A 14,580-nucleotide genomic window follows, 5' to 3' on the forward strand; every position below is an offset into this window, starting at 1 on the left:
ACTTAGCAATTTCGTGGAAATTTACTGCTTCTAAAGCCATGCAAATAGGATGCTGACGTCATAATTAACGGGAATAATTGACATTCGCGTGAAATATTTAAGTCGCATTTATGAAGAATGTACTTATCTGCCCTTTTTAAGGTTTCGTGGAAAACCCTTATGTGAAATCCAAGCCTCGAGAGATATCCCATTCCCCCGATATCTGCTCAAATAAACTTACTAATAGTATATTATCAACTTTTAGAAATTAACTAAGAAGTTTCATTAAAATGCAACTATTAGTGCCAAAGTTATAGCAGTTCAAACTTGACAATTTCGTGCGAATTAACAGCATCCTAAGTCATACAAATGATATGATGACGTCATAATTAATGAGAATAATCGACATTCGAGTGAAATATTAAAATTCATAAAGAACCTATTTCTCCCCAGCCTTTTGTTATGTCTGGTGTCGGTTAAATTCTGCGCATTTGCTAATAATATTAAACTCAGAGTATGAAGCGTATGAGGTTGACTATTATCAATTCAAGGCTTTCCATCAAAAGATTTATTAAAATAGCTTTCTAAAAAATAGAGATCAATGGCATTTTTAGCTATGTGACCCGGAGCTGTCATGCGCTTGTCATTCCTCACACCTCACATCTTCGTTTTCTTCAGCCGTTGTGCCTTTTCACAAGCGGGGTCAGCTCGTCGAGATCTTGTCTGATCTGGATGTAATCGCGAGAGTTTTAAATCCCCATCCAGTGTATCAAGCCAGCGTTGTTTCGGCCTGCCTTTTGGTCGCTTACCATTGACTTCGATGTTCAGACCAATATTGGCAAGTGAATTCTCGTTCATAAGGACAGCTGTCCAGAATGTGAAAAAGTATATATTGATCAGACTAAGAGGCTAGTGACTACAGGATTCGAGGAATATGGTGGAAGAGGGACATACCGTAACGATGGACAACGTAGATGTTATAAAGCGGGTGCGGAAAACACACCTTTGGATGCAGCGGAAAGCATATGTATCATCAAAGAAGGGAGGCAGGTAACCTTAAATCACGACGAAGGAAACTGCGCAACGAGTTTGGTAAAAAAAGGTATGCAGCAGGTAATAAAAAATAGGGGAAAAGAGGAAAAACAATTACAGAGCAATTAGTACAGTTAAACGTTACCATATAAATAGAGGTAGTATAAAACAGATTAATTAATTAGGTACTAGCACTGATGAAGAAGACACGTGGCCTCCGAAACAATTGTATACGAAAGGAAAATGAAAAAAATTTACAGTATATGGAACAATACCTAGTTCTTCTCTTAATTTATATATTAAATGTAAAAAAAACATGGAAAAATTTCAACTTAGAATAATTCGTTTCGAAAAAATCACATCCTCTTCCACCATGGGTGACTGGCTCAGTTTGAATTTTGCCCCAGTTACGTTACGATTATTCTCATGAGTTATTATAATTTCAAAATTTTGTTCGTTCCATACCTTAAACCAACCTTGATTCCGTTTCGAATTTGAAGATGGCCCACTTTCGCTGTGTTTCTAACAAACCAGGAATATCATCAAACATTATTCACTTTCAACCAATTGGAACCTACGGCAAACTGGCACAGAATTTCCATTCAATAATGCAACACTTTACGAAAACAAATTTTTTGGAAAATAATTTAATTCCGCACTTTAATCGATATTTATGAAATAGATAGTATAAGACAAAACAAAAAATATATTAAAGATATGAAAGCACAATAAATTACACTTTTGGTCGTTTCGAAGAGTGTCCTTCAATAGAAACGGTACATTTCGACGCAACATCCTGCATTGGAACGTCCGATGGTGCAATAGTGGCACTTGGACGTTTTCGGTTGGGCGATGTGTTCGGGGAAACTTGCTTGAGGCATTCCACATCATTAAAAATTACTTGCGCTCCGCCACCGCACGTTGGTATCACATTTCCCTTATACAATTTTGTCTCTAGTTCTCCGTCGGTGTCGGCTTCTTGTGAAATTAGACAATACTTGGAGGTTTTCTGATTAGCAACGTCTTTGACATCTGTAAGTTTCGTTACGGATTTCCTATTTTTAAGATATGGCTGTAGAATAGTATCTAAAGGCACTGGATTTTTTGCTCGATGTTCTAGCCATTTGTCACCTGCAGATCTGGAGCGTCTATGGCGAGCATTGGCTACTGGGACGCCCTGAAAATGGTAACAAGACGAGGAAATTAACCATTGGTGTTTTGGCAAATCTAATATTATAAAACTCACTCTATGCACTCTAGGTGTGTAAAGCACTTGGTTAGTAGATTCGACTGCTGTCGCCGTTTTGGGGGTAGTAAGATTTTCAAAACTGGCTGAACGTCCGATCTGCGGGAGGCCATCAAGATTATCCGCGTTCAATATGTTGGAAACAAGACGCAGTTTCTCATCCTTCATCCGCATTGCTTCCAACTGTTTGTTTTCTTGTTCTCGCAATTTGCTCTCAAGTTTTCGATGCATTTTGTCAGTTTCCATTGCTATTTTCGTCGTGTACTTTTTCTTTTGTCTTTCTCTCTCGATTTCCTTCTGGTTCAATAGACATTGCTTTTGATTTAATTGCTTCTGGAGACTTTTGATTAGTTCCTCTCGCTCATGCATTTTTCTATTCAACTCGTCCAAGGAATTCTCATAAACTATGGCTTTACTTTTAATAGCATTCAGCTGACCTCTTTCTTGATTTAGCATGGCATTCGATGACGACAGTTCCGTTTTCAAACTTATGTTTTCTTTTTCAACATGAAGTAAACGATTACGGAAATCTTCACCTATAATATTAAGAATCTCTTGCAGTCATTGTCAGGCGGACCATTCCATTATATACTTACATCTGGCATTGAAATCTTTTACTAATACCGCGCGCTTATCAATTCTCTGTCGCAGATGTTGCATTAATTCCAAAAATAAGTTTTCGCCGTCTTGTATGTTGAGAGAATACTCTGGAAACTTGGACCCCAAACTATATATGAGCCCCGAATTCAAATTGAGATCTATTTTCCGGATTCGTGGAGTATCCAAATCATTTTCGATCACCTTAAATATCTTGTTCGCCTTTCTTCGTCCCGGAGTCAAACCAGAATCAAATTTAGCTGGAGTAGACTTGGTGGTTTGGACTTCTTGACTCATTTCAGCGAATTTAAGTACGCACTGAAAAGTTTATATGCCAAAAATTTACAATTAAACCCGGGTTAGGTCGTTCATTTACTAATATTAATCCTCCCCCTTACATTATTAGAGAAACGAAACTTTTTAAAAGGTGGTGGGATACTGAAATGTAGTTCATGAAATAATCTTTGTTTAGGTACTTACGACAGTCTCGTCACAATCCTCCGCCCGCGGATTAACACACACAATCATGTTAACTTGTCCTTCACCCTCGAAGTACTTTTTGAATAAATGTGTTATTTTCGAATCTCGGTACGGTACTTTTCGCTTAACGCCCGTCAATTGATTTTCTCTCAAATACTCCAGACACGACCTTAATGTCATAAGAGAATTATTTATATTGCCAGCTTCACGTAGCCGCTGGCCACTGTTCTTTGTCCTGTTTGTTCGTTCACTGCCCGCCAAATCCACCAGTGAAAGTTGGCTGACGTTGATCATATTGCGACCTTGCAGTACATTTTCGCCATTCATGTCGGTTGGCGCTTGCACCAAACGAATAGTGAAAACTGAGTGACTTCTACTTGATTCGGCATTTAGTATGGTATGTCCCATACGTTTCCTCTTCTGTCCCGTTTGGAATACTTCGATGGCTTCTTCGAAGGATTTAACTTCGATTTCCGTAACGCCATGAACGTACATATTTCGAACCGAGTCTTCCCGAATGATTTTACTCTGTAGCGTTCTGAAAAAAAGAGATTGATAAAGCATTAAATCATGAGAACTAAATTGAAATCGAATACTATAGGAACCTAATACATTTCGTTCGCGAAGAAATTCCTGAACTTATAATTGGATATCAAAGCGATACCTCAATTTGAGATACCAAGCATCTGCTAGGTTAAAAAAAGGTGCATGATAGGGCATTCCCTTTTCTTAGGCCTTTGTTGATGGTCAATAGTCTTGAGAGTGATCCTGCTGCTTTTATCTGGCCTCGCACATTGGTCAGGATCAGCCTAGTCAGTCTTATCAATTTCGTCGGGATACCGAATTCTCTCATGTCCGTGTACATTTTTATCCTGATGTTATCATAGGCGAAGTGAATGAAAAGATGGTGCAATTGGTGGCCATATTGCAACGGTTTTTCCTTTGCTTGCGCACATCTGTTGATCTGTTGCTAATTTTCCTGGAGTGTAACCTCTTTGGTATGAGTCAATGATGTTCTGGGGGTATGGTACTATCTAGCCAACAAGATAACGGGGAATATCTTATAGATGGTACTAAGAAACGTGATATCTTCATAATTATTGCATTGCGTAATAACTTTTTATGTATTGGCTAGATAATTCTTCATTGCCAGGCGTCAGGCATTGATTTGCTGTCTCATATCTTGATCATCAGTTGACGAACCACTTGGTGCAGTTGATCGCCTCCATATTTAACCAGTTCCGCTGCACTACCATCGGCTCCTGGCGATTTATTATTTTCAAGCCAATGAATCGCACAACATTGCAACATTTGCCCGTCGTCTTCAGTTGGCGGGATTTCCAACTCGGATGATTGTTGAGCAGTCATCAAAGTACTCAACCCATCGTTTCAATGTGCCCATACGCTTAAGAGAAGTGGTTGCCCCTTACGGAGTAGCAATTTTCTTGACAAAATGAGCCAATGTGCAAATGGACTGCGCGGCTCATCGGCAATTTAGACCCGTGGGTGAACCGAACGCACGGTGAGATTGATTACTTCCTTACCAAACTTCTAAGCAGGCATGGAGGCTTTCAGTCTTATCTGTACAGGATTGGGATCTCCTGATTGTGTCTTTTGCAATGGAGTGGCGGACGACGCAGAACACACCCTTTTCTCTTGCGAGAGGTGGGACGGCTTTCGTCAAAAACTCCCTTCCTCCCCTCCCCTCTCGTTGGCGAAAGGAATTCCCAGACTCGAAGGCTCCCAAAGTCGGGAGAGCGGGAGGGCTAGCCCGAAGTAATGTGTCAAACGATTTCAGGCTAGTTCTCTGATGGCAGGGAGGTAGGTGTTTAGTTGGTAATCCGACAGCGTACTGTTACGGTAGTCTGACAGCGTAATCTCCTCAAAAAAAAAAAATGTGCCCATGCGGTCGGAAATCAGATTTTCTGAAAAAGGACATACGAGGAAGCAAAGTACTATATTAAATTTTGCCTTGAGGCAAACAAGAAAGTGAGGGGTCCTGCTTACAAGGTTGATGTGAACAAGATACGTTAGCAAAAATCACTCCAAGTGATGTGCTTGCAACTTTTGTTCAAAATAATTACAACTCTTTCCACAGCAGAATGAAAGTGAACCTCGCCAACAGTTCGAAAGAACGTATCCTCGATCCCAGCCATCGAAAACAAATCGGGAAACTGGAAGCTGGACGCTACAGCAATGAACGGTTTTGTGTATTTCTTTTATGAAGACATTTGAGTGCGCATTTGTCCCATTAGTACGTAGCACGTAATATATACATATATTATGTGTATCCACATTCAGATGATATTGACATTCAAAGCCTTGAATTTGCAAAGAAGCGGCAACTTTGACCTATTATAGGCTCGGCAGAAGGAAACTATAGGCTTGCCTGTCCGAACCATCTCCTCCGGCTCTATCAAGAAAAGCGGAAGAACGCAAGCGGTCTAATTTATCAGGTATTTGGAAACAGATCCATGCAGCCCGGACACCGTGAACGTGGGAGGACTCCCATCCGACGACAACGGAAGGCATTGCTACACCACCAAGTACGGCGGAATCCAGAAAAATCGTACGCAAGAAAGCCCAACTTTCGGCGGAAGGTGAGGACAAGCTGAAAACCCCGATGAGATCCCCGCTAGATCCAGTAGATTTTTCAGTTAGCGTTATTAGACTACACTTAAATCTACAAGCATAAAGGTTAGTCAAATTAACCTGCAACTTTCCAAAGACTCTTCCTATCTACAGGCAGCAAGGCTGGCAAAATTGCAGAACTGTCGGTATATATGATATTTCTAGTCCAAGAGCCATGGAGTCGATTTAACAAAATCTGTGGTATTGAATCAATATAGGGGACTAGTGTATTTTTCGATGAGAGACCCTCGAGACCCAGGTCCTGCATCCTGATGTCAAAATTGTTAGGGGCAACCATGCTGAGACAATTATGTTCCCAGGACCTAGTTGTAGTTAACTTACAATATCAGGTTAATGGCAAGCGAAAAAAACGTCATAGTTGCCTCTGCTTATTACTTTCCCTATGATTTTTTGTGTCCTCCGCCGACGCAAGAACTAAGAGATCCGGTAGTTATGTAGAGCCAAGGGGCCTTGAACTCTTAATAGGTTGTGATGCGAACGCTCAGCATATTTACTGGAGCAATAGCAAATGCAATCCTAGAGAGAAGCTACTTGATTTTATCACTTCAACTGGTCTGATGAATGCGAACGTAGAGTGCGCCCCTACATTCATGCGGTCAAGAAGAAGTAACTGAACAATCTGCAGAGAGTTAGAGTTGATTAGAGGCTTACAAGTGCTAAATGAAGTCTCACTCAGATCAATGCTACTTAGAATTCAGTCTGACTATTGTTGCGAGCGGTCTGTAATACAAACACGGAATCTTAGGAAAACAGATTGGACAAAGTTCAATGAACTTTTTGGCAACCAAGTGCAGTTCCCTAGGCGACTAAAGATTCCTTTGGCGAAAGAAGCTCTAAATCGCACTTTTAGAATGCTTTGAAGAGGTGTATCCTATTTCGAAGAGCGAATATAAGGTGCTCGTGAAACGTTCGAGGCGAGACTCTTTTAGAGTATACTGTGAGGAGCTAGAAGGTGAAAGAGAGACTTCTAGGCTGTACAGAGTCCTTAATAAGGATGAGTCGGCCAAATTTTACTTTCTTAGAAAACCAAAAAAAAAATTTCACGAGCTCCAGAGTTGAGTCTATACGGACTCTCTTGGAAGTACACCACCCGGGAGAACAAACCTCACAAGTGGGAGAAGGAGAATTGACGGTTTCTGCAAAAGGGGAATTGGGATAATACGAAAGTGGTTGTGGCATGGATGGCATCTATCTGGGAGGGTATAGGGCACTTAGAGCAACTTCTGAGAAATAGTTTTCGAGGATGTCTTGTTCTGGGCAACGTGCCTTCCTCTTGGCAGAAGGTTAAGGTTGTCTTCATAAATAAGCCTGGGAAAGATGACTTTTCAAATCCAAAGAACTTCAGGTAAATCAGCTTAACATGATTTTCGCTGAAATATCTGGAGATTAGCTGAGCTTGACGTTCGCAAGAAAAAGTTATTGGGAGAACTGATTCTGGGGTCCCCATACAACAGAAATTATCTTGAAGCGTAAAGAAAACTGGGACGAACAGGAAGAATGCGTGTAAGGGTATACTGACGTCTTCTATACCGATGGCTCAAAAACAGAACAAGGTTTTGGCGCAGGATTCTACCTCTTGAATAAAAACGACAGGCGGGCTTTTCCTTTGAGATAATATGTAACGCTATTTCAGACTGAAATGTATGCGATCCTAAGGGCGGCAACCTGGATGATTTACGAACCGATGAAGGCCAGATGCATCGCAATGTGTAGCAATCCTTCGATAATTTCAAAAATCCTTCAAGAATGTAGAAATAGATTGAACTCTCTTCTAGATTCAATACCGTGGAACTACTTTGGGCATCCGGTCATTGTTGTGTAGAGTGAAACAAAATCTCAGATGCTTTAGCAATGGATGATTCAACTTCCCCTATAACCCGATCGGAACCAGCAATTTGAGTGTCAGCAGCACTGGCTAATGCTGCTATCAAAACTTAGGAACAAACTTCCCATAATGACAAATGACTGAGCCTTAATGCTGCTAAACACAAAAAACTTCTCCCGTCATAACCAAACAAACATACGGTATAGTTTATCCCGTCGAAAAGCAGGAAGACGTGCAGAAGTATTTTGGGCATTGTGACAGGCCTTAATTCACTAGCTGGGCATATGTTCAGAATAGAAATTCTCTAAGATGATACGTGTCTATTCTGTAATGAAGGAACGGAATCCACGGAACATTTTCTATGCGAGTGGCTATGGCTGCATCGAACATCACATTTTTGGTGCTGATGTGCTACAACTGCAGTGGGTAGCATCACATGCACTAACGGAAATCCTGCGATACATAAACGAGTCCGGGATATTCCGTTAGACGAGATTAGCGAGTACAAGGGACCGCTAGGGTCTGAATGTTCAGTTGATTTGCCTCTCCCCCACCTCACACGCTCACACAACTTTACTGCACGCCTTTGATTCGGCCTACTGAGGTGAGGAGAATTGAGAGCACCTTGCCTAACTGGTGTAGTGTGTCCGTCTTCTGCTACATGTGCAATACTTCTTTCATTTCCAGACACAATCTTAAAAGGGAATGCATTTGATCATAAACAATATTCCTCCTTTTTCTTCTGCTTTTAATACCCTTTACCTCCCAATTTCTTTTTCCCATCCCCGACATTCATTTACATTAATCATTCAAACTTTTAAAGATTAATCATTTCATTTTACCTTTCCCAAACATTTGTTAAACTCATTTATATATTTATATATATATATATATTTTTTTTGGAAAGGTAAAATGAAATGATTAATCTTTAATCTTTAATTTTAACATAATAACAATGTTCGAATATTGCGTAACAGGTCAAAAGGAAATATTGACTTTGCAATTAAACTTGACTGCGTCATAAATTGTGAAATGCAGGCCTAACAGTTGTCCTGGTTGAGGCGAATGAATATGCATTTGGCACGAAAAAAGCAGAACCGGTCGATCGATTGGCAATTTCCACTTTTGAAGCGATTCTCGGGCAACAAACGTCTTCAGAGGAAGTTGTTAAAAAAAATTGTAATTTTGTAAAAATGAATGAAAATAATTGTTCGTAATACACTAATATATAATGCGTGCGGCGCAGAGAAACGCAGTGAACATTTATTTGAATTGGCTTCTCCAAATCCGCTATGGCCTGGTGACTTTTCCATAATGCATATTTTCGCTAGCGATGAAAAATTTCACCGACCGTTTTATACATACAAATATCCTTTATCAAGCGAAGGGATGATCACTGTCGAAGGAAGAAATCATTTACCGGCTATTACACACATTGATCATCGAACAGCATTCCCAAGCCCATGGCCACCACTGCAACGTTCAGATCCTTAAACAGTTTTTAGCAATGGTTCGCGATTTTGTTCACGCCGGGTCACGTGATTGTGATTAAAACTCTACCATATCATGATTAGAATAGGCGGTTCTTCGTTCTGTTTATGGATGTGTCATTTCAGTGTGAGAAAAGCAATAAAGGACAATTACGAATTTGTACCTGAAGAACGTGGCGGAGGCTTTCCAATTCCGCTTTAATCAGCAATTTCGATTAGCAATTTCATTCACAAAAAAATACATTCCTGTGCCGTAGATGGTCTGCAATTTTGTACTTTTGCTTATCGGAAAAGCCGTATTGGATACTTTAACAGGATTCATAACTAAAACAAAGAATGCCATGCGTATGTAGATTTGCTATCATGAAAAGTCAAAGGTTATTAGAGAGCCATTATCGGACAATGAAAATCGTCAGAGAGTGTTTGGTATCGGAAAAATGGCCTAATTGATGCTACCAGTTGCACTGCAAGGATTTGAAAGCGTTGTCTCTTGGAAACGGGCTGGCAGAGATAGCGGTTCCATGCTAGAAGTGAAATTCAGGTAACAGCGACAATTTGGAGCACAATTCTGCGCAATGAGAGGCAAGTTGGCATTTTTGGAAATTGTCTGTCGGGCGCCACGCCGTTGAATTTACTTGAGACGAGTCGAGTAAACAAACTGTATTTCAGTTTCTAATGCGACTCAAGGAAGCAGGAATATTTATTTACCAAGTGAGGAGGTTGTAGAGGTCCTTGAGAACAAAAGAAAGGAACAACGTTAATCCGAAGGTGAATGAATAGTTGAGTTTGTTCGACATACAAATACAACTGGGCCATTTTTCGTCTAAAAACAAAAATCACTTAAATTATAAAACGGACTGAAGAAAGAAATCGGTGAACCATTCGGCCAGGGTTAAATATAAATGGCTTTGACTGGGAAAATGGAACAGAAAACGTCTTAACTAAGGCTAATTTTATTAGCAAAAAAAAGGAACTATTTAAAAACATTTTTCGTATTTAAAAAGAATTTTTGTTGTATATGAAATGGTTTACTCTCTTAAAACCTCTTAGTTGTTTACGTCTCAATCTTTCTGAAGATGTGGAGTTTTTCGCCAATAAAAACAAAAAAATCCAACCAACTAAATTAACCCCGCGCAGTGCTAAACCGTGTTTCACTCAGGTGCATTCTAAACGAAAGATTCCGTGAATAAGTTCAATTCCTTGACAAGGATTACATTTAGAGGAGTTACAATAGATGTGAGGAAGAGTTTTGAAGGGACTGATAGTTCAAGTATCAAATGAATGAAATTAATATTTAGCGGCAGAAGTAGTGTTGGAAGTCCCGAGCTGTATTTAAACAAACACATACAACATGGGGTCCAAAATTATAAAAAAAAACAAGTGAATTAACGTCAGGTTTTTGCTCTAAGGACTATATATTTTTCCTTTATGATTATTATTATTGATTTGTAAAAATGAAATAAGCAACATTTAGATAATTTTTCGCTTAATTTTGTCCAACTTGATAACAGAAAATAAGAGCCTTGCCCTCGTTAGGTGTAGAAATAATTGAAGATACCTGCCGTGGTAAAAGAATGCGCACGCGCGCCCTTGAGCCGTCTTTTTTCTAATTTTTATTTCCAGTTTAATCTCGGGTGTGGGTTTATTTCGTTAGGTGCACGCGAATCCCCGCCTTTGTTTAATTATTTTTCAACATCCGGTGCGACCCACGCAGCGACAATGCACGCGAATTACACGTGAGGGATCAAAGTGTTCTAAGGAGCCCTTCTCTCCTAGCACAGAGGCGTGCAAGCACCTGTCGACGGAGTGTCAATATTCGCGGGGGATCTTCAGACAATTTCGCCAATTTATTTTTAGGTTTTTGGGATAGCTCTTCTCTCTTGGTTATCTCCGGCCACTGAGGATGGTGTTTCTTTATTTATTCATTTAATGAGGACAATACACAGAAAACAAATTCCTTATTACATATTGTCCTCAGAGGGGGGAGCAAGTGAATGGCTTATTTTACGCTTAAAACTAGAGAAAGAAATAGAGTCCAAGAACCCAAAAAGTAGGGCGTTGTTGGACCGACATAGCCTCGGGATCGGTGAGTGGAAGTAAATCTAGAGCTCCGCGAAGGATACATCAAAAATGTCCGCACTACGTGTGTTATGAGACGAGGCTCATCAGAGGTTCATCAGACAATTGTAGAGTTTGGAAAGGGTACACATACCAAGGAAGATACGGTGTTGCTGTAAGGAGGGGAGATTGAGGGTGCGGAGTCGTGAGGGATAATCAACCCATGGAAGGTTCTTTTTGCAAGAGAAAGTCCGGGTGAATGTGCATTGTACAACTTCAAGAGCGCGGCAGTCACGAATGCGGAAGGGGGACCAGACTGCACAGAGTGGTAAGGAGGGCTAAATTGAGGTAAAGTCGGAGGAGGAACGTAGGATAAAGCCAGACATTGTGGAAACTCTATTGATGATGTCAACGAAGTGGGAATTGAAACGAAGTTTGTCGTGGAATATTACACCCAGGTCATTGAAGGAGGTCAGTAGTGAAAGAGGTTGTCCACTGAGAGAATAGGAGAAGGATGTTAGGGAGGGTTTAAGCAAATAGCAGAGTGGCATTTGTTGACATTCAGTGTTAGCTTGTCGACCGAATACCAACGGACTAAATTATCAAGGTTGGACTATAAGAGAGCATAGTCCAGCGGAGACGAAACAGAGGCAAACAATTTAAGGTCGTCTGCGTAAAGCAAATACGGGCAGGTGAGCATGGAGGCGAGGTCATTGATAAAAAAACAGGAAGAGTAGCAGGCCAAGTATAGAGCCTTGGGGAACACCAGAAGAAGGAGAGAAGGAACGAGATGGGTAACCATGAAAAGAAACTTTGCAGGAACGGTATAAGAGATAGGGGAAAAGCCAGGATATGACTGAGGGAGGGAAGTCTAGTAATGAAAGTTTAGAGAGGAAAATGTTATGGTCAGCGGTATCAAAGGCTTTGGAGAAATCGGTATAAATAGCAAGCACTTCCTGTCATGAATTAAAGCATTTAGCAACAAAGTTGGTAAAGACCAGAAGGTTTGAAGCAGAAGATCTGTTTCACGAAACCATGTTGCTCTTTGACAATGAGGTGACCGAAGTGCGCGGTCAAGCAGCCGTTGACGTATCTTTCCAGGATTTTGGAGCAAGAGGAGAGAAGAGAAATGGGGCGATAGTTCACAGCAAGAAAAGACTCTCCCCTCTTGGGGATAGGGAAAGTAGCATTCATCTAAATTTTTGTTGTAGATTATACTCAGGGGGAGACAAATGTGTTTTCTACAGTTAAGGAGGAAGAGGTTAGGAAGCGCATAGGGGCCAGGTCCGACATTGATGAACTCAACCATGGAAGGCTTAAGGAGAGGCCAGAGATTCGAAGCAGTCTGCAGTTATGAGAGATGTATAGGGTGGAGGGCTCGAAGGAGAAGACACCGAAGAGAAGTAGGTGCAGAGAAGGTCGCAGGATTGTTGTGGGGAGTTGGCAGTGGAGTCAGCAAAACTGAGAGAGATTGAGTGGGATTACGAGAATTGCGAGCGTTCTGACAAACGTATTCAATCGTTACACTGGATATCCCTTTTTACTTACTCCGGTTGGTTGAGTGTTACCTCTCAGGGAGGCCTTTGTACGAGGCGGGAGATGGGCCGAAAGAATACATTATACCAAAGGAAACCAAATATAGCAGGGATAGTGAAATCTATCCTCCTGTCTAGGCGTGGGCATTGAGCACTACTCTGAACCAGAAGGGGGTGAGTTCGCAGATGATGTGCAGCATATAAAATAGAGAATCGGGAAAAGCAGTTTGCGTTATCGGTGAAATGATCCTCTTGGATCTTCCAGCGAATGAAGCACTACCAGAAGATGGCAAATCCATTCGAGGTGAAGAGGGGCTTCCGAAAAACTACCAGGAAAGAATTGTAGAGCAATGGTGAGCCTATACATTGATCCCTTGCGTTAGATATGTGAGCGAAAATGTGGAGCGGTGGTACGTAATGTGTGGAAAATCTAGCATATGAAACAATAATCCTATTTTGAATTTTTATCTTTAAAACTCCGAAGTGCGCGAGGGAATAGTGGTTCCCCCAAAGTTCTCCACAAACGAAACCACAAATCTTGAATACCTGAAACATACAACTTCCGGTTTCCCCAGCATATTTATTGCTAAATCGACTCCGAATCATTTGCAATTCGTCTCAGTCACAAAAGAACTACTCAAATGATGGCGATCTCAATCACCTCCACAGACCTTCAAACAACTTCCTACTAGATCGTGACTTTTCTCTTAATACTGACTGGCGTTACCCGGACGATTACTAAACTTACCTCTGTATTGATCCTTCCTCCAAAAGATCATAGACGCTGTTATTGTAAATTTCGATGTAAGTTATGAAAACCGCATACATATTGTCCTCGTCCACCCCATCTAAAATCTTTGTATTGTTGGACGCCTGAGACGCGATCTCGGGATCTGAATCCTGGCGCCTCGGCTTCGTGAACCGAGAGTTCATTTCGTGTTGCCGCTCCAGCATAGCATCTGCCTCGCTCTGCACCTCAAACCCATTCAGTCGATCCGGCTTGAAGACGAACTTTTTCGATTGATATCCGGAGATCGTTTTGAACAATGCATCCAGACATCGCGGCATAATCCCGCGGTCTTTCGTGTTCCCGGTCATAGTGAATGTCTTCCCGCTGCCAGTCACACCGTATGTGAACAACAGCCCATCCTTTCCCCGAATTAAGTCCTCCACCAACGGTTCAGCAACTGTCGTAAACACCTCCCGCTGGGTCGAGTTCCCGGGGAATACGTGTTTGAATACGTAGTGCGTCTCCTTGTTCACATTGAGTCTGTACCCAACTGACATGGGAGGCGGCTTGAAGGCCACAGTTGTCGACGATTTGATTTCAATGCATGTTAAATCTTTTTCCGACTGCATTGGGCGGACCCTGCAGAACACTTGCACTGGCGTTCTGTCCGCCGACGAATTTGAAAAGTTTCTAACAACTTTCGGTTGCATATTGTTTCCGCGTGCCCTGCAAAACAAGCTAATTAAATACGGAAAAACATAACAAGGATGTTTACGTACGACTTCATCTTATCGGATTAAACTCTATATTGCGCGAGGAAACTAAACTTTTGTATTCACATGAAACAGATCAACGAATCAATTCTTTCAAATTTAAAACTGATCTTGTTCTTCGAATGCATTATTTGTGAAGTGCTAAACAGCAGTCGCGCCCAATAAACTCTGTAAATAGTAGGG

General features: G+C 41.1%; 1 protein-coding gene across 2 annotated transcripts; it reads right to left on the bottom strand.

Annotated features, from left to right (window-relative positions):
• Nucleotides 1-1,525: 1,525 nt before the first annotated feature.
• On the bottom strand, nucleotides 1,526-14,518 carry LOC119650348 (kinesin-like protein KIF23). Of its 2 annotated transcripts, XM_038053023.1 has the most exons (6): nucleotides 14,404-14,518; nucleotides 13,643-14,350; nucleotides 3,335-3,872; nucleotides 2,854-3,172; nucleotides 2,258-2,793; nucleotides 1,526-2,188 (listed from the first exon to the last, which is right to left on the bottom strand). In XM_038053023.1, the coding sequence occupies exons 1-6, from the start codon at nucleotides 14,409-14,411 to the stop codon at nucleotides 1,745-1,747; spliced, it is 2,553 nt and encodes an 850-aa protein (XP_037908951.1). In that variant the 5' UTR covers nucleotides 14,412-14,518; the 3' UTR covers nucleotides 1,526-1,744. The 2 variants fall into 2 exon arrangements, with proteins under 2 accessions (XP_037908951.1, XP_037908950.1); XM_038053022.1 differs by having other exon boundaries at nucleotides 1,526-2,793.
• Between the last annotated feature and the right edge of the window lie 62 nt (nucleotides 14,519-14,580).

This window comes from Hermetia illucens, chromosome 2 (genome assembly GCF_905115235.1).
Source record: "Hermetia illucens chromosome 2, iHerIll2.2.curated.20191125, whole genome shotgun sequence".
Classification (NCBI taxonomy): domain Eukaryota; kingdom Metazoa; phylum Arthropoda; class Insecta; order Diptera; family Stratiomyidae; genus Hermetia; species Hermetia illucens.

Bases quoted from the DNA above. Each gene is read 5' to 3' on its own strand.
- LOC119650348 (XM_038053022.1), bottom strand. The intron at 3,873-13,642 runs GTAAGTTTAGTA...TCTTTTTTTCAG, and splicing joins GAGGAAGGATCAATACAGAG to AACGCTACAGAGTAAAATCA. The intron at 3,173-3,334 runs GTAAGTACCTAA...TAAACTTTTCAG, and splicing joins AGGATTGTGACGAGACTGTC to TGCGTACTTAAATTCGCTGA.